The following is a 21,430-nucleotide window of genomic DNA, read 5'->3' as shown; positions in this document are numbered from 1 at the left end:
TAGGTAATTATTTCGATATAATGAACATAGAAGTAATTGTTGAGAATGTTGATGAAAACTTGACATTCTTTTATTTTCGGAACGTTTCGTTAACATTTAAAATATTCGATGTGATAAGTGTACGCATTATATAAATTCTCTTTAAGTGCACGGTGGGCCTGGTCCCAACTTATAAGAGCTCTTAATATTTTACTCTCTATAAATGCACACCCTCTCTAAGTGCACATTCTATCGTACTATTTTTTTTACTATGGTCCCAAGGGGAGTGCACTTAGAGGGATGTTACTGTACATTTTCTATCGTTTTTATAGAAATTAAGTATATCCATTTATATTAGTTCTAAAAAAGAAGATAATCCAGATATTCCTTTTTCTAATGAATGTCTTTCACAATTTTCTCGAGTTATTGTTCTAGTTCATTCTTAATAATAATTAAGGTTGGGTAACAAACAAATAAATAAGAGCGATTTCTTTTAGAGTAAATCAGTAAATCATTGATTAATTAGGAATTGTGTATGTAATTATGTATTACAAATTCACAATTTGTTACCCCAATAAATCCCGTAATATGTAAGGGCAGTGACATTTATTACGTAATATTTCAGGGGTGGAGGGTATTTATCCGGGAACTCCAGTATTATTTCCGAAAATACCCTTTTTCATGGAAAAATTTCGCAATACGACAAATTTTATAAATATAATGAAAATTTTTAATATTTCTTTAAAATTTGCTTTCTTTCATTTATTTATTTTTAATCTGTAATATTTATATTTCATAATTTTAAGTGTCTATTGCTAAACAATTATCAAAGCTTTTGTTAAAAGGTAAATAGATGCCTATTTAAAAAGAAATAAGTATATCTAATCTAATACTAAATAAGAAATAAAAAAAAAACAAACGCTTAGCATTTCTTTTTTTAAATATTTATCACGTCTAAAAAAACCTATTCCATAACTCCTAATTCTCTCTTTAATTTAAGAATTTCCAACCTTTCCTTCTCAAAGTTCTAATTTTCTCTCTCAAAGAAATCATTTGTTTTTCTTTTTCAAGATCATCAGATGATGTTGAAGTTTGGGGACTTTCTTCGATTTTTTTTTTCAGTGCAGACGGCTTAACCTTATTAGAACAATTTCTTTTTATTATAAAAATAAAATAAAGTTATAAATATAGTAAATAAAAAATTTCACCAGCTTTTAAAATAATACTAACTGCGTTACAACGCCAAGATCTTTCCCGGTTTTTCTAATACCATATTGATCTTGAGTTTGACATGTAATGAAATTTCTATTATCATACTTTTTAGCTCTAAATAATAATGATAAAATATTAATTAAATAATAAAAATAAATAAATAAATAAATAGTTAATATTAGTGTTGCCTGCCGTAAATAGTTGTAAGTCTAAAAATCAAGTAATTATAATGGTTGTAAATCAGAATTATCATCTTTTAGTTAACCACAATAGCATAGTATTACAACCAAATTACAACTTATGTTTATAATATTACAACCCGCTTAGGTTGTAATTCGAAATATAATAATCAATACTTACGGCACGCAACCTTAGTTAATATTTTACCTTAAAATTGCCAGCTTCAAGCGATAACGATTTACCGTCTCGATTTTCATTTGCTTGGCAAGTTTCAGCCACATTGGATATCTTCACTGATAAAGGAATGTAAAATATTTAATGACGCTTGTACCCAAGGAATAGTATAAAATGAAATCCAATCTAAAAAAATAAAATTTTTTATAATTAACAAATAAGATTAATTGGGACATCATAATAAATCACAAAAATCATTAGATTGCATTTTGAAAGAGAAACCGGTTAAGAAAATAAAATTATTGGTTCAGTTAAAGAGAGAATTTCTAGTGGGAAAAAAATTTGGCTTATAATCATTGGTGACCTTTTAAATAATAGTTATAAGTTGTTGATTGAATTATGCACAGATTTTTCAAATTTAAATTTAATTATGAAGAAGTAAACTCTACGCGAATAGTAGTATTGCACAATTGAGTAGTATTGCACAATTGTATTGTATTGACCAGTAGAGAGTATAACCTTTCACAATTGAGTCTACAGAGGATGCGAGTATAATTTACTGGCTAATACTATATAATTATGCTATAGTAACAAAATATAGTATTTTAATTATTTTATGATTTGCGCGGAGTTAACTTCTTCATAATTGAATTTAAATCATCCGAAATTTGTGTGCTGATATGTGTTACATGTAAAAATTTTAAAAATTTTCAATTATTTCAATATTTTCGGATATATTCTTGGATATTTTAATATTTGTTATACTGTATAGTATGATACCTCCGATGGTGTATAGTATAGTGTAAACAATTATACTGTATAGATAAAAAATTATACTGCATAGATTTTCGTCAACTATACTATACAACATTGGAGGTATATATCATACTCAATATCGTTTAACCGAATATATATCTGAGTTTTCGAAAATTTGATATGTATACTCAGCAAAAAATACTAGTTCATAATTTGCGGAATCAAACCGACCGCTTGGCAAGCTTGGCAAGTAGACTTAATTGTAAAAGGAATTACTGAAAAAAGTAAACTGTATAGAGTATAGATAAAATCTATACTGTATATAGATAAAAATAAATTGTATATGGATAAGAACTGTATTGTATAGATTTTCATCAACTCAATATCGTTTAACCGTAAATGGATATTATGTACATGTGCCCCTGAATTATTTTTACGTTAGTTTTTTTATCTATATATATATCAGTAATTATTTTAAAATTATGAAACTCCAAAAAACATTTTTTGCTTTTAAAAAAATTTGTAATTTCTTTTAGATAGTAAGTTATGTTATTTACTTGATTATATTAGTACTTATTGTTATAATATTTACATATAATTTAAACTAACTAAATTCTTTTTCACGCTGGAAAATTTGTTAGATAAAATAACTTGGTTTCTAAAAAATGGCAGAAATTTTACCTCCTAATTCCGAAACGGAAAGGGATGAAAAGGATGAAGAAACGATAGTTGCAGATATTATCGAAGACGATGAGAAGGAACCTTTAACAACAAAAGAATTGAGAGGATGGTATTCGTACAGTTTTGCCGTAAATTTCTTTTAACCCTTTTATAATCATTTTGGTCATGAAAATTTCGAAAGAAAAGATGAACCTTTTTTATCTGTTATTTAGTGCGGTGCTTACGACACTGCAGTAATAGGGTGTAAATATTAATTCTTTATTATCAAGAAAAATTCGAAAAAAATATCTTATATTTAATATTTATATATATGCTATATATTATTATTTTTTAGTATTTATTCCAGTTGTACTTGAAAATCTTGCAGGAAAAGCTGGTTATGAACTTGACCTTGTTACTCCCTGTAATACTGTAAGTTAGTTAGTTACTTTCATCCATCAATTAGTAATTCGGTTAATAATGATGGTTTTTCACGTGATCTATTTAGACGGTAAAAAATTATAAATGCGTAGTGAAATTTGGAACTGAATATGTTGATACATCAAGTTATTCTTTATATATAATTGCACTATCCGTACTTTTTCAATGTTTTTTATTTATTGGTGGTAGTGCATTAGCTGATCACGGAGGTAATTACAAACTTTTAATAAAACAGCATATAATATATTTTATTAAATCATATAATAATGATTTTTTTTTTTATATCAGCGAACCGAAAGAAATTTCTTCTGTTTTATTCATATACTGGAGCCATTGCTACAGGTCTTTTCTCTCTGTTACTAAAAGCTGGGGATCAAAGTGGTATGCACAATTATTAGTAAACCGATGAATCGCTCTTCATTAAAATATAATTTTAATTTATTCGCATATTTTTTTTTTTTATTTCAGAATGGTATTGGATTGCAGGCATATTAACTATAATCTCGTAAGTATCAGTATATACTTTATCAATATATTTGGCATCACTTTTTAATTTCTTCAATTATTTTTATTAGGAACTGTTGTTATGGTGCAGCATACGTATTTTACTTAGCATACATTCCAATATATTCACGTATACATCCAAAAGTGTTATCACTAAAAAAAACGGATCCATCCAAAGAAAATTTAATAAAAACTCAAGAAGAAATTTCAACAAGTTTATCAGCAGCTAGTACGAGTATAGGATTTGTAGCAGGATTATTGGTAATATTTATAGGATTAGGTATTGTTCTTGGGATAAATTCACCTGATTTTGGATTACAATATGCTATATCTTTTGGTGGTGGCTGGTGGTTAGTTGGATTAACTGCCCCTTTACTTTTATTAAAAACACATCCACGACCTCCTTTACCAAGGTAAGTAAATAAATAAATATATTTTAATTCAGTTAAAAGAAAATTTAATATCTAATTTATGTTTATTCCTTCTTTTTTTATTTTTAGCACTGAAAATATATTTTTGTACTCCTTCAAAAGAACCTTTAAAACAATTTTATCAACAAAGAATTTGTGGCAAACTATGAAATTTTTAATGGCTTGGTTTTTTTTAAGTGATGGAATAAATACTATAGCCCCATTAGCTGCTTTATTTGGAAAAGTAAATCTTGATCTTGAGGATAAAGATTTAATTATAATAGGAATTGTTGTTCCATTATCTGCAGCAATCGGAGTTTATTTCTTTCGTTTAATAGAAAAAGTTTTTAAATTATCCATAAAAACAATGATATTAATTAATTCATTCTTAATAATAATGGTACCCGTATATGCATTATTAGGATTTGTATTACCATTTGGGTTAAAAGAAAAATGGGAAGTTTGGTTATTTACTGTTTATTTTGGATTAAGTTTAGGTAGTGTGCAATCTTATTGTCAAACTTTGTTTTGTCGTTTAATACCAAGAGGACATGAGAATGAATTCTTTTCACTGTTTTTAATTACAGCAAAGGTATATATAACAATTATAAAATTATTTTATGTAATATATTAATTACTTATTTAAAAAAATTATCTTTCCTTTTTTTTTACGTAGGGATCCAGTTGGTTAGGTCCTTTGATAACAGGTGCTATATCTAGTGCTACTCATGATACAAGAAGTGGATTCTGGTTTTTAGCTTTTTCATTATTGTTTCCTTTTTTGATTTTTTTAACTGTTAATGTGGAGAAAGGTATAGAAGATGCTAATAATTTCGCTAAGAATGAAATGGAAGAAAAAGCTTAAAAAAACGAGATTAGTAATTTATGATTTAGAGTATATGGATGAAATTAACTAATAATAATTTAATAATAATTTAATAATAATTTATAGAATTATAAATCATACCACTGGTGTTCAACACCACAGTTATATGTATTATTATTTTTTTTATTTTTTTTTTATTATATATTATTAGTCAAATTAGATGTTTCCATTAATAAAATATGTAGCATATACTTCACATATATTTTTCTTAGTTTCTCAATTTTTTTTTTATTTTGCAATATTTGTGGTAAAAAAGTAACAAGTAAACTTTTCCTGATCATTTTCAAGGGTGCTGAACAATTTTAATTATTAGTTTAAGCTATAGTTTTCATGAAAACGCATACTATGGTGTTGAGCACCAGTGGTGTAGTAAAGTCGATAATTTAATAATAATTTAATAATAATTTAACAAATAATTTAATATGTATAATAATTATTCAAATAAAAAAAATTTATTGATTTATTAAGAATTGATCCGGCTTGTAACAAGATACCCTTGATTTTTCATGACGAAATTATTTTTCCGGCCTTTGTAGTACGCTGAAAAAAAAAGCCGTCAGGGTTTACAAATCGTTATTGATGAGAATTATCAATACTAATTAATCTTGCTCCTCCTTGACGCTTCTCTGATTAAATTTAGAACCTTCCAATTGTTCAGTTCGCTCACTCTTATTTTGTTAATCGTTGTATTCAAAATATGTCAACATGTCTCAGCAATATAAGCATCAAAAATGTAGTTACAGTATATCAATCAATCAACTTTTATATACTGTATTCGTATACACTTTTCATGTGAATCTTAAATGTAATATAAATTTCATTTCTGCTAAAACGTTCATCGATGCTTTTGGCTCTTTTTTCTTTTCTGATAATTTCGATCGTAAATTATCTACGCTCTTTAAATCAGGAAATTAATATACGTATATATACATAAAAAAACTAGATATTGCGCTTAATGCTACTACAATTAAAGATTTTTTATTGTAGAAAAGTGATCGAAATGGTTAATTAACATTAAGTTGAATATAATTAGCTAAACAGCCTAAACTATTATATTTTTGTGATTCAGAGTTTATCAAAAGTCACGCGCCAAGTTGATATAACTCACCATACCCAATAAACAGCCAATTAGAATCAACGATAAACGATTTTATCCATCATTTTCTTATTTTATATTATTTTTTTTTTTCAAAAAAAAAACCTAAAAATCATGGGTCAGTTTTTTTTTTAATTATATATATATTCATTAAATCATGGCAAAATAATTTTTTTTTCTTATAAATTAAAAAAAAAAGATCATAAGGAAGAGCAAGAACAAGAATTAGAAGTGTTGAAATCGATTTATCCAGAAGAATTTGAGGGTACTTTTTTATAATATTTAAATGCGCTCGTAATAATATTTCTATATTAATTAATTTTTTTAAAATTACTCTTTTAGAAATTTCGGAAGGAGAATTTCGTATTCGACTCGAACCTGAAGAACAAGATAGTACAACACCGCGTAAGGTTTTTATTTAATTTTATATATACATATATTTAAACATTTGTTTTTTTTTCCTCAAACATAAATTGATTTTCGATTCATTAAATAAAAAGTAACTTTAGGATTATACATAAAATTTACACCAACTTATCCGGAAGAAGTTCCAGAAATATCAATAGAAACGATAGATGGATCTATTGAAATTGATGAACGTGAGAAATTATATTCAGAGTTGATGAATGTGGTAACGTCTCCTTTAAATTAATATATATATAATATTTTTTTTATTTATTTATCCGTATTTGATTTTTGAAATTTTTGGGATCCTGCCTTCCCATTGTTGGAAGGTTTTTTTTTCTTGTAACGTGCTCTAATTTAGGCACAAGATTCATTGGGGATGGCAATGGTGTTTACATTATCATCATTACTTAAAGATTTACTGACATCATTTGTGATAGAAAGAAGGGAAAAGAGAAAGAAAGTAGAAGAGGATAAAATTAGGAAAGAAATTGAGGTGAATTAAAAATATAAATAATTTATTTATTTATTTCATAATAGTACTATTTATTAATATTCACTTTTCTTATGATGGTAGGCAGAACAAGCAAAATTTCAAGGAACAAAAGTTACGGTTGCATCATTTTTGGAATGGAAGGAAAATTTTGATAAAGAATTAGAAGAAAAAGAAAAAGCAACTAAAAGTTTAGCTGCTATAAAGAAAGAAGAAGCTAAAAAATTAAAACTCACGGGTAAATTCGTTTATTTACCAAAAATAAAAAATAAATAATAATAATTTAATTTCATTCTTTATTAAATTAATTAATTAATATGTTTATATATAGGAAGACAATTATTTGAACAAGATGAATCTCTTGCTAAATCAGATATGACATATATGGAGGAAGGAGATGTTACGGTTGATGTTTCATTGTTTGAAAGGGAAGAGGATATGAGTGATGAAGAAGAAGAAGACAATAGTGTACTTGATTTGGTTAGAAATAGCAATGATTAATTAATTTATTTTTTAATTTTTTAAGGTATTTAATAGTGATTTAATATACATCCATATTTCCAATATTAAGTTAAAATATTTAATTTTTTTTTTTGTTTAAAAAGGTCGATTTATGAATAATTGAATGTTTCAAAAATTAAAATCTTTTACTCAAGGCGAACTAATATATTTTCGCCCCTCATACTTGATTGTTTACCCTTCTTTAAATAATTATGGTTTAAATTCAAATAATCCAACCCTTTCCACAACAGGAAATTTAATGGTAGATAAATTTTCATTATTAACGTTTAATCCTGCAGTAATGACTTGACCTGGATGAATAGGTCCAACACCTGAGGGTGTACCTATATGTATAAAAAATTTAATCTTTATTTAAGACAAATGCTTTTTTTACTATAATAAAAAGAAACAAACATCTAAACTTACCTGTTAATATCAAATCACCCTTTTCCAGTTTCATGATTGAACTTACGTATTCAATTAATGTAGGAATATTGAATATCATGTCTTTTGTAATACCGTTTTGTTTCATTTCTCCGTTTAACTAAATGTTTTTAGATGTAAAAATCAAAATTATCAAGAATGAAAACTTTTTTTTTTTAATTGATTATAAATTAAAATAATATATACACCTTAAGCCATAAATTTACATTATGAGGATCTTCTATTTCTGATTTTGGAATAAATTTTCTAAAATTGAATGAACAAATCAACTTAATTTACGTAAATATGAAGTAACAATATTCTTTAAAAGTCTTTTTTCGGATTTATATCCATTCCCAAAAATATAGCGCACAAAGATCATCGAACATCTATTTATGAAAATGTCAGCTCACCCAATTGGAGTAAAGGTATCAAAACCTTTTGCCGCACTCCACGGCAATCCTTTTTTCTTTACCACTTCCTAACAATTGACTTTAATATAAACAAAGTAGTTACAAATTATAACTCGAATTTATATATATAATTATTACTTGGAGATTACGCGCCGTCAAATCAATACCAAGCGCGTATCCTAGAAAGAAAATTATTTTGAGTTGAATAACGCATTTAAAGCAGAATATGTACGTGAAAGACAAAATTTACGCGTACAATTACCTTCTACATAATTCATCGCTTCTGATTCTCGGATATCCCTACCATCTTTACCTATTACGACACCCAACTCGACTAATTAAGAACCGAAAAAAATGTTAATAATATCAGAATAAGAGCGGAATTTAAAAGGTTAAGAATAAATACTGCATATGTATATACCTTCATGATGAACAATACAACCTTTAGGTATTTCTACTTCACCTGATAATAAGTAAGAAGAAGTTGGTTTAAGAAAAAAGAACGGGGAAGTTGGAACAGCATTACCAAGTTCTTTTGCATGTTCACTTTAAATTAAAAAAAAAAATATTAATGACGAAATCATTCAAAATTTTTGATAACATTAAAACATTTTAAGGGAGCGAAATACCTAAAATTGCGACCTATTCCAACGATTTTTTTTCCAATTTTTGTAAAGTTTTGCATAGTTCACGAGAATTTTGAAAATGCTCTCGTGATTTATCATTTATGTTACCAATTCACGTGAAATGAGATCAGACCGATCACTAACAAAAAAAACAGTACTAAACTCAAGATTATAAGTTTTTCCGTTCTTTTCTGTTGTTTCACAAGTACAATTTGATGATTTTTTTTTTTAAAAAAAAGAAAAATCAAATTTCCTAGTAAGCTAATATTCCTTTGGTAACTTAATTTGGAAATGTAAAAAAATTGCGTATTTATATTTCAAGTTGTCAAAGAAAACTAATACAAAGAAGTCTAATATTTTTAGATTTAAAAGGTTACACTATCTTGATTCAATATAAGCTGTGCATATTTGGTTATATAAAAAGATACATTTAAAGCAGATTTTAAAGCCTATCATTTCATTCCTTTATTTTCACACGATTAATCGATTTTTTTTTTGTAAATATATATATATGCACAATTTTATTTTTTTTAAAAAAAATATATTAGTATAATAACGATTTAAAAAAAATGGCACAAAGCGAAAGACCTTTTTCCGTAGGTTCAGAAAAGGATGTAAAGCTGGATTCTCCTAAGTCACCTAAAAAAGAAAGTATTGAAAAAATTGACAATGATAAACTTAAGGTAGGGAAAGAAATTTTTCGATAAGAAGTGATTATATTTAAATTTACTAAATTCAGTTAGAATAACGATTATATACGAAATGAATCAATTATAGATTCAAACTGAACTCGCCATTAAACAATTTCGAATAACACATTCAACACCTTCCGAACAACATTCAGAATTATTACATTTTATAGCAAGGAAAGAACGTAAAGTATTAGAATTACGAGAAGAATTAAAAAGACATGAAGAAGAATTAAGATTATTGAAAAAACAATGGGAGGCCAATATTACAAAAAATATTGATGAAGAAAGTAATAGTAATTCACCTTCTTCACCAGCGTCACTTTCTTCCATTACAAATAATTTAGAAGGAGAAACAAATAATTTTATGAATGGGTTAGGTAAAGGAATTGCAGGTGTTATTGGTGGAATACAAAAAGTTAAAGAGAGTGAATTGTACGTATTAATTTTTGTAATAATAATTATTGTTGTAGAAATTAGATATGGGATCAAATAAATGATTTAATATTAATTCTTTTTTTTATTTTATTTGATTTATTTATTTGTTTGTTTCATAGGACACAGGAAAAATTATCACAGATTAAAAGTGTAGTTGCTGACGTGGCCAATTCACAGCCGTAAGTTTTTGTATAATTTATATTATCCATTGATCAAAGTTTACAACTTACTTATAAATAATAATTTATTAGAGTTCAACAAACAAGGCGTAAAACGGCTGATTTTACTTCAAATGCGTGGAATAATTTAAGCAAAGGAATTTCCACCTTAGCATCTTCTGAAACGTATGTCAAATTTCAATCTCATCATTTGAAAACATTTTGATTTTATTAATCTATGATGTATATGAAAAAGATAATTAAATTTTTTTTTTTTTAATAAATAAAATTAGAATTCAAAATGCCAAGAAAAAAACTTTGAAAACAGTATATTCAATTAATGAAGCATTAACATCACCAACTGCAAAAACTACAAATAACACAACGGAAGAATCATCATCAGTAATTTTTGATGATGGTAAAAGAACGAATACTGAAACAACGACGATAACAACGTCAACAACGACAATAACACCGATTATTTCTCAATCACCATCAGAAGAAATTGAAGATCCTATATTACATGTTATCGGTGATGATTTTAATGAGTTTATTATATAGGGAATGTAGATAGAAATATTTAGATACTATTCATTAACTTTTTTGAGATAATTAATTATTAAAATCTAAAAAAAAAAAACTAAAAAATTGCATTTTTAAAGTTAGTAACATTCATGAGTTTACATGTGATTTAATTAAAACATAACTACCATTATTTGTCTAATAGATTTTACCTTTATGTCATTACACGAGATTAATTAATATATCGCGTTGTACGATATACCATATTTGTTGACAATTTCAAAATTTCACATTAAATTTTCGATTTATTTTTACGAGTTTTATCCGAAGGAAAATTCGTTTATATCCATTTTCGCATATGACAATTGAACTTAATATTTTTTTTTTGTGTATTTACTGATTTAATAACCCCCAATAATTGGGCGTAAAATCTCTAGTTTTTCGTGGTATTCCAAAATAATTAAAATAGATAAATTTGAAACACGGAGGAATATTCGGTTGGTTCCATCGTTTATTTGAAATACAATTAATCCAATAAATAATAAGAAAATCGACAAAATAAATATGACGAAAATTTTGATTATCTCATAAAAAGTTTAATTTTAGTAATATTTATTTATTAAACAAAAAGAAAATAATTGATTTTTTTGGGGGAAAAAAAAACTTCTTTGATGGATTAATATGTCAATTTCGACCAAAACAGACTAAACTTTAACTTATATTATTCATATGATATTGAATTAACCTTATGAAGATCATAATTTTAAAAAATAACAAATATGCAATCACCCCAAAATAGTTCAGTCATATTCCTTTTGTATCGCACAGAATCCGACTGATAATACGATTGTATAAGGAAAGTTTGTATAAAATATATAATGTTTGAATATGATATGCGAATATCAACCATATGTCATTTGTCCATATGGGAAGATTCATGAATGCAAATACGCAAATACCTCAAATACCGAGTACAGATTTTTATGACATTTGTATTTTCAACACGTTTCTTTAATTTATATTATGCACATTTCAATTTTTTTCCAAATAAAAAAAAAAGGTTACAATTGCATTAAAAAATAAACGTAGCCAAATAAAATATTTCTTCGCCCCAAAAAATTTGCCTCAATTTCACACATCATTGGGGTAAAAAAAAAATCTTTTTTTTATATGATAATAATATAAATAAGGTAAGTCCTCTGTAATTGTTTATTTTGGTAGTTGCCGTCCTGTTTGGGTTTCCCCTTTTGTAATAGATTTATAAACATCCCATAATTGAAATTTTTTAGTATTATTGTAAAAAAAATTATTGTATAAAAAATATATATATATATAAATATCAATATCAATATGTACGTATTTAAATATTTAAATGAACCCTTATAATTTAATTTCCCCACAAATATAATTTTTTTGTTTTTTTTCTTATTAAAGTTTAATTTATTTATTATTTAAAGATTCTTTTTTTCAAAAATTATTTTTTAAACAAAACAATACTTATTGGTAAGTTTATTTTTATATAATTGTTTCCAATTGGATTGGCTCAATTTTTGCATTCTTCCGCCTGATAAAGCTGATAATTATGGCAGTATGTATGGCTTGCATATATCAAGCAGCTAATTCAGTGACTTTATTGGATCATCATTTCAAATTTAAATTTATATATAAATTATTCATATTCTTGACATTTCCCATCATAACAACTATTATTTATTTTTTCTTCAACATCAACACAAAAAAAAAAATAAAATAAAATAATAATAATATATTATTATAGAATTTGCCAAAGTATCTATTTACAACATGTCTTCGCATAGATCAACAACATCATCATCTCGTACAACATCACGAAAGCATTCAACAACAATCAAATCCACATCAACCAAAAAACTTTCTCGAAATACAATTGATGAATATACTTTAGATTATGTAAATGAAGATCATATAGAAGCATTTGCTAAAGCATTAGCGGAAGATCCTGAACAGGATTCTACTGAACATATTGCTGCAGTTACAGATTTTATGCCTATTAGACAAAAAATTAAAAAGAAGAAACCTAAAGTACCAAATGGATTTGACGGTATTTCTTATCATATCGTTAGATTCCCTTTAATGGTATGTTATTGTCGTTTTTGAATAAATATTTTTTTTATATATAATATTTTATTTTATATCATATTTTATTTTATTTTATAGTTATCCATTTTTATTGTTATTGCCTTTGAATTGTTATGTTATGTTTTGGTTAGACAAATAGTAAATCTTTGGGAATATTTTATTCAGTGGTAAGTAATTTAAATCATTTTTTTTCCTCTAAAATGGAAAAAGAAACTAATCTTTTAATGGCCCATTTCAATATAGGAGAGGTGAAAGATATTTATTAAGAGAAAAATTACGTCATTCCACAACATATAAAGAATGGAAAGAAGCAGCACAGCAACTTGATTCATATTTTCATTATGATGAATGGAAATATGAAACTCCATTCGGTTATTATGATTTTAATTTATTACAAAAAGTTAATAAAGATTTAAAAAAATTGAGAGATTCATCATCTTTATCTAGTAATGATTCTCAATCTTTGTTAAAGAGTGTCTTGCAAAATTGTGTTAAAAATAATTTTGCTGGAGTTGAAAATGTAAGATTATATTCTCAAACTTATTTTGGTACGAAAAAGATTGTTGAAAATTATATTGATGAAGGTAAAATATTTTTAATAAAAAAACTTTTTTAATATACATATATATATGTTATACTTATTTTTTATATGCAATTTTTTTTTTATAATTTTAGTGACGGAATCGCTTAACTATTTACGAACATCAAAATCATTACCGTTAGAAGAAAAACGTAAATTATTCAGAAATACACAAAAAAATTATGGAAGGACAGCATTATGTTTAAGTGGTGGTGCAACTTTTGGATTCTATCATTTAGGAGTAGTAAAAGCGTTATTCGAAGCAAATTTATTACCAACAGTTATAACGGGAACAAGTGCGGGAGGTTTAATAGCCGCTCTTGTATGTGTACGTACTGATGATGAATTAGTCCAAGTACTTAAACCAGAATTAAGTCAAAAACTTACAGCATGTTCTGAATCAATGGATATTTGGGTTAAACGTTGGTGGACATCTGGTTCAAGATTTGATGCAGTAGATTGGGCACGTAAAACTTCATGGATTACAAAGGGTAGTTTAACCTTTAGAGAAGCTTATGAAAGAACCGGTAGAATACTTAACATTTCTGTTATACCTTATGATCCACATTCTCCTCCCAAAGTTTTAAACTATGTAACAGCGCCTGATTGTGTCATATGGTCTGCAGGTAAAATTAGAAACTTGATTTGTTTTCATTAATTTAATTTAATTTAATTTAATATTTAAATTTAAATTTTAATAAAATTTTTTACTTATCACGTAGTTATTGCCAGTGCAGCAGTTCCAGGAATCTTGTGTCCAGTTGTTTTGATGCAAAAATTAAAGAATGGAACTATCATACCATATAATTATGGAAATAAATGGAAAGATGGATCACTTCGCACGGATATACCAACTCAATCATTACATATGCATTTTAATGTAAAAAACACAATAGTATCACAAGTTAATCCGCATATTCATTTATTTTTTTATGCTCCAAGAGGATCAGTTGGTAGACCAGTTAGTCATAGACTTGGTAGAGGATGGAGAGGAGGATTTTTATTGTCAGGTATTGAACAATATTTAAAATTAGACTTAAGTAAATGGTTAAAATGGATAAGAGATTTAGAGTTGTTACCTAAAGTTGCTGATCAAGATTGGAGTTCTATTTGGTTACAAAGATTTGAAGGTAATATTACTATATGGCCAAAATCAAAAATATCCGATTTCTTTTATATTCTTTCAGATCCTGATTATGAGAGATTAGATAAAATGATTACAACTGGTCAAAGAGTAACTTGGCCTAAACTTCATATGATTTCAAATCGATTAAAAATTGAGAGGGCAATACAAAAGGGAAAAGATCATGTTAGAAGAGAAGAAAGAAAAAAATTAAGATATCAAAGAAATGATGATGCAACAAATGATGTTCATATTGGACATGGTAGAACTATGTCATCTCCTTCAATTGTTCAATCTCTTAATACTACTAATAATACTAGTGGTGGAAGTGGTAGTGATTATTTTGATCAATCTAGTAGTGGACAAGAAGAATCTGATGAAATGTTAATTAACGGTGAAGCCACTGATAGTGATAGCAGTAATGGTGGAAATTTTAGTGAAAGTAGTAATAGTAATAATGGTAGTATTGATGATGATGATGATGACATTCTTAATGATTTAAAATATGATATGATTGCAAGTCAATCATCATCTTCTTCATCTGAAGATGATGGTATTATTACTCCTGCAGATGGACAAGATTTAATTTAACTTGAATCGTTATCAAAAAACATTTTTAGTTAGCATTTGTTAGAGTTACTATTTATGTTTATTATTCAGCTTTAAATAAATAAACAGCAATCGTGATCATGTGTTTATCAAGTCATATATATCTTTGCATTATTTGCATTAGTAATTTAATACTTAATTTAATTAATTGTTAAAAGTTTTAAATAATAAAAAAAAAATTTTTTTTTCTTAAAAATTATTTCTTGATGAATTTAACTGATTAAAAGTTGTTTATAATGAAGGAACGAAAAAGATTTCGCGAAAAATGTCATGTCAACAGAGAAACTTTGAGCTATATTGAATTCTGATCCATTTTAAACACTCAACACATATATGATTAAAGATGATTTGATCTGAAAAAGTGGATTAAATGAAAGATATTTACGATTGTATTCGGAAGAACAAGATTAGAAACGTTTTAAAATTAAGGAATTGTTTATAGGCGAAATCACATTTATTGAAATATTCGACGTTAAAATAGAAATTATATACTTAATTCAGTAATTTGTGGAAAAGTGTATCTTGATAATAACGTGATATAATTCAGAATTTCAGATCATACAGTATTAATACAATAAAATCTGAAAAAAATTTTATAATATGTATACAGTATATTTAACAATAAATTTTAATTTTTTTTTTTTCATACACAGCTGGTAGGTAAAACCCCATTAGCATCTAACTATGATACCCCAAAGGGTGAGCCAGACACGGGACGGGTAGACCGGGTAGTGTGCGCCCATCTGAAAGTGATCACGCAAGGTTACACTAGTCTTCTATATTTGAAAACCCACACTAGCTGCAGTAACGGGCTATGATGCACATTTTGCAAAAAATTGGGATGTAGCCGGTACCCATGTTTATTTAGTTTAATATTAGTCATTAACGAACTCGTAAATGAAAGCCAGCATTCCGAAAGGGGTTAGAAACTGTTACTCCATGAACTTTTTTTTTTTACGCCATTAATCCCGATTCAAATATTTATATATTTACTTATTGTGAAATTGTGCAACTATGGTATAACTCTAATGCAGGGTGAGCTTTCAATTAATCTCAAAAAGATTGTCTATGGTTCGTTTTTGCTCTATATATATATATGTATAACTATCTCGGCTAAATATGAGGCTTATTTTGGAAAAAATGGTACAGATTAGTCGCATACAAAAGTCGTTATTTTCATCAATAGATAATTTACCAAATAAAAAGATTTGAAATTTAATTTTTTGTGCCATGTATCAATTTGGTGAAGAAATAAGACATAGAGCGTGTGTTCGATGCAAAAAAGTAGATTATTCAAGAAGTAAATTTTGTGAGACTTGTCTTTTAAAAAATCACGAGGAAAAAAATGGAATATGTTTGGAGTGCAAACAAATAAATACGGGGAATAATTGGTGTAAAACTTGTAATTCAAAAAGATTTCAACAAAATTTTGATAATTGGACTAGTGGTAATGATGACATTGATAAGTTCATTCAAAATACTCAGTTATCGGCAGAAAATTGTTTTCAAAAGTTAGAATGGATACCTTATGATAGATTTATTAACCCTAAGTATATTTCAGAAGGTGGATTTGGTAAAGTATATAGAGCAACTTGGAAAGACGGTTATATTTCACACTGGGATACGCGTAAAAATCAATGGGGTAGATCTAATGTAAATAAATTTGTAGCTCTTAAAAGTTTAAATAATTCACAAAATATTACATTGGAATTTGTTAATGAGGTACAATATGTTATACCATACAAGTTAATTTATTAATTTTTTTGATTACTAATAATTATTTATAATAATTAGATTACATCACATCTAAAAGTACATGATATTAAATCACCGGATGAAGTTATTAAATGTTATGGAATATCCCTAGATCCTAAAACAAAAGAATATATTATGGTCATGAATTATGCTAAAATGGGAAATCTGCAAAATTTATTGAACGATAGATCAAAAAGATTGCATAAAAGTTATCAAATAGCTATAAAATTGGATCAGGATTTTGATTTGAATTTGCAAACGTGGAAATATAAGCTTGATATTTTATGTGGAATTTCAAGTGGACTTAAGAAAATCCATGGTAAAAGATTAATTCATCGAGATTTACATATTGGAAATATAGTATGTAATTCTTCACACCCTTGTATAACGGATATGGGATTATGTAAACCCGCAAATTATCATGAATTGGAAAATGAAAATAATAAATATGGCGTATTATCTTATTTGGCTCCTGAAATTTTAAGAGGACAAGATTATACCCAAGCTTCTGATATTTACAGTTTGGGCATAATTATATATGAAGTAATTTCAGAATTGCCACCATATTATAATATTGCTCATGACGAATTATTAGCATTAAATATCTGTGAAGGATTAAGACCTGAATTTAATATTAAAGTACCTCAATTAATTTTGCATTTAATCAAAGGATGCCTGGATGCAGATCCATCAAATCGACCGCGAACATGTAAAATTTCAAGAACTTTTTTAGCATGGGCGCAGGAAATTAATAGGCATGCAATGAGTAGAAAGAATCATGTAATGAATATAGATAATCAAGCGGAATTAACTAAAACAGAATTAATTGAACAAATCGAAGAAGTAGAAAAAATTAATCGTTCATCACTTAATAATTCATCCTTGACAAACCAAATGCATCCTAAAGCTTTTTATAAAAGTAGATCTTTTGATTTTAAAGATCTTCCTGAACCAAAGAATTCCGATGATTATTATGAAACATATGAAAATATATCAAGCAAAATATATTCAGGTATTAAATTTAATCATATATAGACTGTTTACTTGTTTATCCATCAAGTTATTTATATCAACTATTAATCACTTACAGGAAATACACTGAAGTCAGAAAATAGCGATTTAGAATTGTTAAGAATTGACAAGTAATTAAATATGAATCTAGTAAGATTATTATTAAGCCTTCTGACTTTATAGTAATTAAATTTATTTTATTTATTTACTATTTTTTCTTATATTTTTCTTTGATTTTGATAATTATATCAATATAGCAAGTAAATGTATTTTATTCAACACTGATTATAGAATTATTATGTAAGTTTATCATTTCTTTACATAAAATAAAAGTCAGTTTGTAATTGAGCAATATATGAGATAATTTTAAAAATTAAATATAACCTATTAGTTAAATATTATATAATGTATATTTTTGTCTATTCAAGAAAACTCTTATAGAGTAGTTAAAATAAAAGAAACATAAATGCAATTTATAATTTTAATATTAAAAATTACAAACATTTAATAGAATTATTGAAATTTTTAAAAATCTAAATATAATTTAGTATACTAGAAAAACAGTTTTTTACAATATATATTCAATTTATTCCTAGCCCCATGGTGAGATTTGATATTACCCACCCCTAAATTCAATTTTGATTGGTTAATTTTTAATTTGGCCAGTTTTTTTGACTTAAATTTTCATTAAAAGAGCACATTTTTTTTACAAAATCATTGTGAAATTTGTTGATAAATACATTAGATTTCAAAGTTATGCATTTGTAATGTTTAAAAATCATTGATTTAAAGCTTATTGATTAAAAATTCATCAAATCAGAGTGCCGGTTGTATCTATTGATTCAGTCCTTGTAATAAGTGATCCATTTTTTCTCTGCCACGATTAAAAATCACATGATAAAATTAATTTTATCTCGAAGAGTTGAAAAAAAAATTACTATTGACAATCGTAAAATACATATTTTATTTATAATGCATAATTCAATGCCATTATCTATCTATCCTTCATACACCCTGTACGTCATATATTTCTAATCATTAATATCGAACTTAAAGATTAGTATTTATTTTAATATTAAACGATATAACACGACTTTAATAATTTCTACAAGGTAAAAAACACTCTTAAAATGAAGAATGAGATCGAACTATTGCAACTTTATTCAAAATATTATATAAATATTAATTAATAGAATTATGGTTTATTATGATTTATGGCAATAACTTCGTTGATTAGATATGAAAATTTAAAACCAAGTTTTTGGGTGTAATAAGTATAAGAAGTAGTATTTCCGGTCGGTTGGGTTTTTCGGTCGGGTCTCGGGCTTCATTTTTTTTTGGTTGGCCTGATCTTCGACAACAATAAAAACAAAAAAATTGGGTTTTTTTAGTTCGGGAAAAAAATAAAACGCCACGGTAACCAATCAAAACCATGTTGCTAATTATTATAAACTATTAGTTATTTGTTTTCACGTGTAAGTCGAACTTAATTACAAACTTTCAACTTAATTTACAAAAACAATTTTATTCGTAAATTTTAAGTAGTACACACTGACCAAAAAATCAACCGACCAGAAATGAACAGGGCTAGTGTTTCGAGTGAAACTAGATTCACTTCGATAATACTGGTATGAAAAGGATAGTCCTTTTTCCTAGAGACATACACGAGATATATAACTTCCGCTCACAAAACACACGAGGTATTCTCAGATTTCTAGTCAAAAACCCATTTCGCACGATATTACGTGAAAATTTTGCCCTTTTTTCAAACTGACAAAAGTCCTAAACATTCCTAATTGTCATATTGACAAAATTTTCATACACACATTTTGATTCATAAGTCATTACTTTACATTTTTAAACTCAATAAAATTAGTATCATTTGAAAGTTCATACGTGATACTTTTAATGTATCGTAAAAAAAGTTATATTTTGTAATAATCTTTGCCCCGTTCAAGTTCGAACTAATTTATGTAGTACAAAATTTTTTGGCGCTGCTGGAAAGTGGAAATGTCCAGTGATTGATATTATGTAATAACCGCGTCTTATTTTTGGCTGAACTGTGTGACAAGGAAGAAAAATATTTACAGTATACATATTTTTTTTTTATCTTACATTCTTTTTCTTTTTTTAAAAATACAAACTTTTCAACATCCATTTGACGTGTAGACCAAAGTAGATCTCAGGTCTCATAGCTGAGGAGACTTTATATATGACGCGTCGTATGTGATTTTGCGCGTTGTTGGGAGAGAAGCCGCCAATTGACTCTTTAAAGAGAGCCAAAAGTAAAGAAAATAGGAGGAGCACATATATTTATGAAAAATTCGAAATGGTCATCAACAAACCATAAGGTAAGCTTAAGATCCCTGCTTGGCCTTCTCAGTGGGTGTGTGAGCTTATGAAGAAAAGGTATTTATATAGCCACAAAATCCTAAGAATATGTGATACATCGTCTAGAAAAATAAAACACCATTGGATATCATGTCTTTCAACTCAGCAGATACACCTAGCGAAACTGGCTAAAATTACTTCGTACATTGATATTCACTATTATAATACGTAATGTTATATACATTTCTCCAGGAACGAAAAAAATATTATTAGAATAATTTCCGATCCCAATATACGACGCCTAGGGGAGGATACCAGAAGACCATTTATTAATCGTTTCCACTTCCTTCAGAGAAAACCGAATAAGGAAGGATACCAGAAGACCGTAAATTGCCTTTTTCTTCGGAGGAACCCGGATAGGGAATGATACCAGAAGACCATTTATTATCGTTTCCACTTCCTCCTATAGTCCTATCGTAATTAAGTCCGAATATTTACGCGATGATCCCATTAGATAAAATCCTATTACATCTAAGCGAGCTCAGGCCTACTGATCATAGAAATATTTAGGATTTGTAAGGTTTCCTATACTTTTTTGGATAATATTTGTGCTTGTATTTTTGATAATTTGAATTTGGCTTGTATTTAGGATCTGCTTCGGGCTCAGTCTTTCTTATCAGATATATGTAATATTCAAATGGTACTTAGATAAATCATCATCAATAGGTACAGCGTTCTTTATGACATATTGACAATTTAAAAATGATACGATTGATATTTGTAAGAATGTTGAATAAGTTATGATGCCATGTATATGGTAAGTACAAAGGGATGGTGTGCAAGGTTTACGATCAGGCTGGTTTCTTCCCAATTGCACCCAAGATTACAGCCTGAACAGAGTCTTACTTAGTTATTTTTTATAACTATCTTATTTTAA

The 21,430-nt window shown here is 26.9% G+C and overlaps 7 protein-coding genes across 7 annotated transcripts; 6 read left to right on the top strand and 1 right to left on the bottom strand.

The window, feature by feature from the left end:
• Positions 1 to 2,966: 2,966 nt before the first annotated feature.
• On the top strand, positions 2,967 to 5,181 carry OCT59_011943 (uncharacterized protein; the record flags this gene model as incomplete). The annotated part of the gene is made up of 9 exons (XM_025312963.2): positions 2,967 to 3,110; positions 3,195 to 3,225; positions 3,317 to 3,393; positions 3,470 to 3,611; positions 3,691 to 3,783; positions 3,871 to 3,907; positions 3,978 to 4,319; positions 4,407 to 4,908; positions 4,993 to 5,181. The coding sequence occupies 9 exons, from the start codon at positions 2,967 to 2,969 to the stop codon at positions 5,179 to 5,181; spliced, it is 1,557 nt and encodes a 518-aa protein (XP_025188412.1).
• A 1,231-nt stretch (positions 5,182 to 6,412) lies between these two features.
• Positions 6,413 to 7,697, top strand: OCT59_011942 (uncharacterized protein; the record flags this gene model as incomplete). The annotated part of the gene is made up of 7 exons (XM_066134121.1): positions 6,413 to 6,416; positions 6,498 to 6,563; positions 6,641 to 6,703; positions 6,799 to 6,929; positions 7,065 to 7,199; positions 7,281 to 7,434; positions 7,528 to 7,697. 7 exons carry the CDS (start codon positions 6,413 to 6,415, stop codon positions 7,695 to 7,697), a joined length of 723 nt encoding a protein of 240 aa, XP_065989417.1.
• On the bottom strand, positions 7,678 to 9,441 carry OCT59_011941 (uncharacterized protein). The gene is made up of 8 exons (XM_025312962.2): positions 9,163 to 9,441; positions 8,955 to 9,079; positions 8,796 to 8,867; positions 8,672 to 8,712; positions 8,534 to 8,601; positions 8,330 to 8,387; positions 8,124 to 8,241; positions 7,678 to 8,041 (listed from the first exon to the last, which is right to left on the bottom strand). Exons 1-8 carry the CDS (start codon positions 9,216 to 9,218, stop codon positions 7,908 to 7,910), a joined length of 672 nt encoding a protein of 223 aa, XP_025188410.1. The 5' UTR covers positions 9,219 to 9,441; the 3' UTR covers positions 7,678 to 7,907.
• A 197-nt stretch (positions 9,442 to 9,638) lies between these two features.
• OCT59_011940 (uncharacterized protein) lies at positions 9,639 to 11,074 on the top strand. Its single transcript, XM_025312961.2, has 5 exons — positions 9,639 to 9,842; positions 9,937 to 10,283; positions 10,406 to 10,465; positions 10,538 to 10,630; positions 10,738 to 11,074. Exons 1-5 carry the CDS (start codon positions 9,729 to 9,731, stop codon positions 11,003 to 11,005), a joined length of 882 nt encoding a protein of 293 aa, XP_025188409.1. The 5' UTR covers positions 9,639 to 9,728; the 3' UTR covers positions 11,006 to 11,074.
• Positions 11,075 to 12,364: 1,290 nt separating this feature from the next.
• OCT59_011939 (uncharacterized protein) lies at positions 12,365 to 15,558 on the top strand. Its single transcript, XM_025308976.2, has 6 exons — positions 12,365 to 12,554; positions 12,744 to 13,081; positions 13,163 to 13,251; positions 13,328 to 13,668; positions 13,760 to 14,290; positions 14,387 to 15,558. The coding sequence occupies exons 2-6, from the start codon at positions 12,770 to 12,772 to the stop codon at positions 15,376 to 15,378; spliced, it is 2,265 nt and encodes a 754-aa protein (XP_025188408.1). The 5' UTR covers positions 12,365 to 12,554; positions 12,744 to 12,769; the 3' UTR covers positions 15,379 to 15,558.
• A 1,039-nt stretch (positions 15,559 to 16,597) lies between these two features.
• Positions 16,598 to 18,539, top strand: OCT59_011938 (uncharacterized protein). Its single transcript, XM_025312959.2, has 4 exons — positions 16,598 to 17,118; positions 17,191 to 18,163; positions 18,242 to 18,312; positions 18,420 to 18,539. The coding sequence occupies exons 1-3, from the start codon at positions 16,627 to 16,629 to the stop codon at positions 18,295 to 18,297; spliced, it is 1,521 nt and encodes a 506-aa protein (XP_025188406.1). The 5' UTR covers positions 16,598 to 16,626; the 3' UTR covers positions 18,298 to 18,312; positions 18,420 to 18,539.
• Positions 18,540 to 20,560: 2,021 nt separating this feature from the next.
• Positions 20,561 to 21,205, top strand: OCT59_011937 (uncharacterized protein; the record flags this gene model as incomplete). The annotated part of the gene is made up of 4 exons (XM_066134120.1): positions 20,561 to 20,571; positions 20,746 to 20,878; positions 21,054 to 21,068; positions 21,143 to 21,205. 4 exons carry the CDS (start codon positions 20,561 to 20,563, stop codon positions 21,203 to 21,205), a joined length of 222 nt encoding a protein of 73 aa, XP_065989416.1.
• Positions 21,206 to 21,430: the final 225 nt, after the last annotated feature.

Source organism: Rhizophagus irregularis, chromosome 2 (assembly GCF_026210795.1).
Source record: "Rhizophagus irregularis chromosome 2, complete sequence".
NCBI classification, from domain to species: domain Eukaryota; kingdom Fungi; phylum Glomeromycota; class Glomeromycetes; order Glomerales; family Glomeraceae; genus Rhizophagus; species Rhizophagus irregularis.
This window is presented reverse-complemented; position numbering and strand designations above follow the sequence as displayed.

Coding starts and splice junctions, on each gene's coding strand:
- OCT59_011941 (XM_025312962.2), bottom strand. CDS start 9,218: ATGCAAAACTTTACAAAAATTGGAAAAAAAATCGTTGGAATAGGTCGC. Junction 8,602..8,671: donor TGACGGCGCGTAATCTCCAA/GTAATAATTATA, acceptor GTCAATTGTTAG/GAAGTGGTAAAGAAAAAAGG. Junction 8,388..8,533: donor GATACCTTTACTCCAATTGG/GTGAGCTGACAT, acceptor ATTCAATTTTAG/AAAATTTATTCCAAAATCAG.
- OCT59_011940 (XM_025312961.2), top strand. CDS start 9,729: ATGGCACAAAGCGAAAGACCTTTTTCCGTAGGTTCAGAAAAGGATGTA. Junction 9,843..9,936: donor TTGACAATGATAAACTTAAG/GTAGGGAAAGAA, acceptor AATCAATTATAG/ATTCAAACTGAACTCGCCAT. Junction 10,466..10,537: donor GACGTGGCCAATTCACAGCC/GTAAGTTTTTGT, acceptor ATAATTTATTAG/AGTTCAACAAACAAGGCGTA.
- OCT59_011939 (XM_025308976.2), top strand. CDS start 12,770: ATGTCTTCGCATAGATCAACAACATCATCATCTCGTACAACATCACGA. Junction 13,669..13,759: donor TGAAAATTATATTGATGAAG/GTAAAATATTTT, acceptor TTATAATTTTAG/TGACGGAATCGCTTAACTAT. Junction 14,291..14,386: donor TTGTGTCATATGGTCTGCAG/GTAAAATTAGAA, acceptor CTTATCACGTAG/TTATTGCCAGTGCAGCAGTT.
- OCT59_011938 (XM_025312959.2), top strand. CDS start 16,627: ATGTATCAATTTGGTGAAGAAATAAGACATAGAGCGTGTGTTCGATGC. Junction 17,119..17,190: donor CATTGGAATTTGTTAATGAG/GTACAATATGTT, acceptor TATAATAATTAG/ATTACATCACATCTAAAAGT. Junction 18,164..18,241: donor ATCAAGCAAAATATATTCAG/GTATTAAATTTA, acceptor AATCACTTACAG/GAAATACACTGAAGTCAGAA.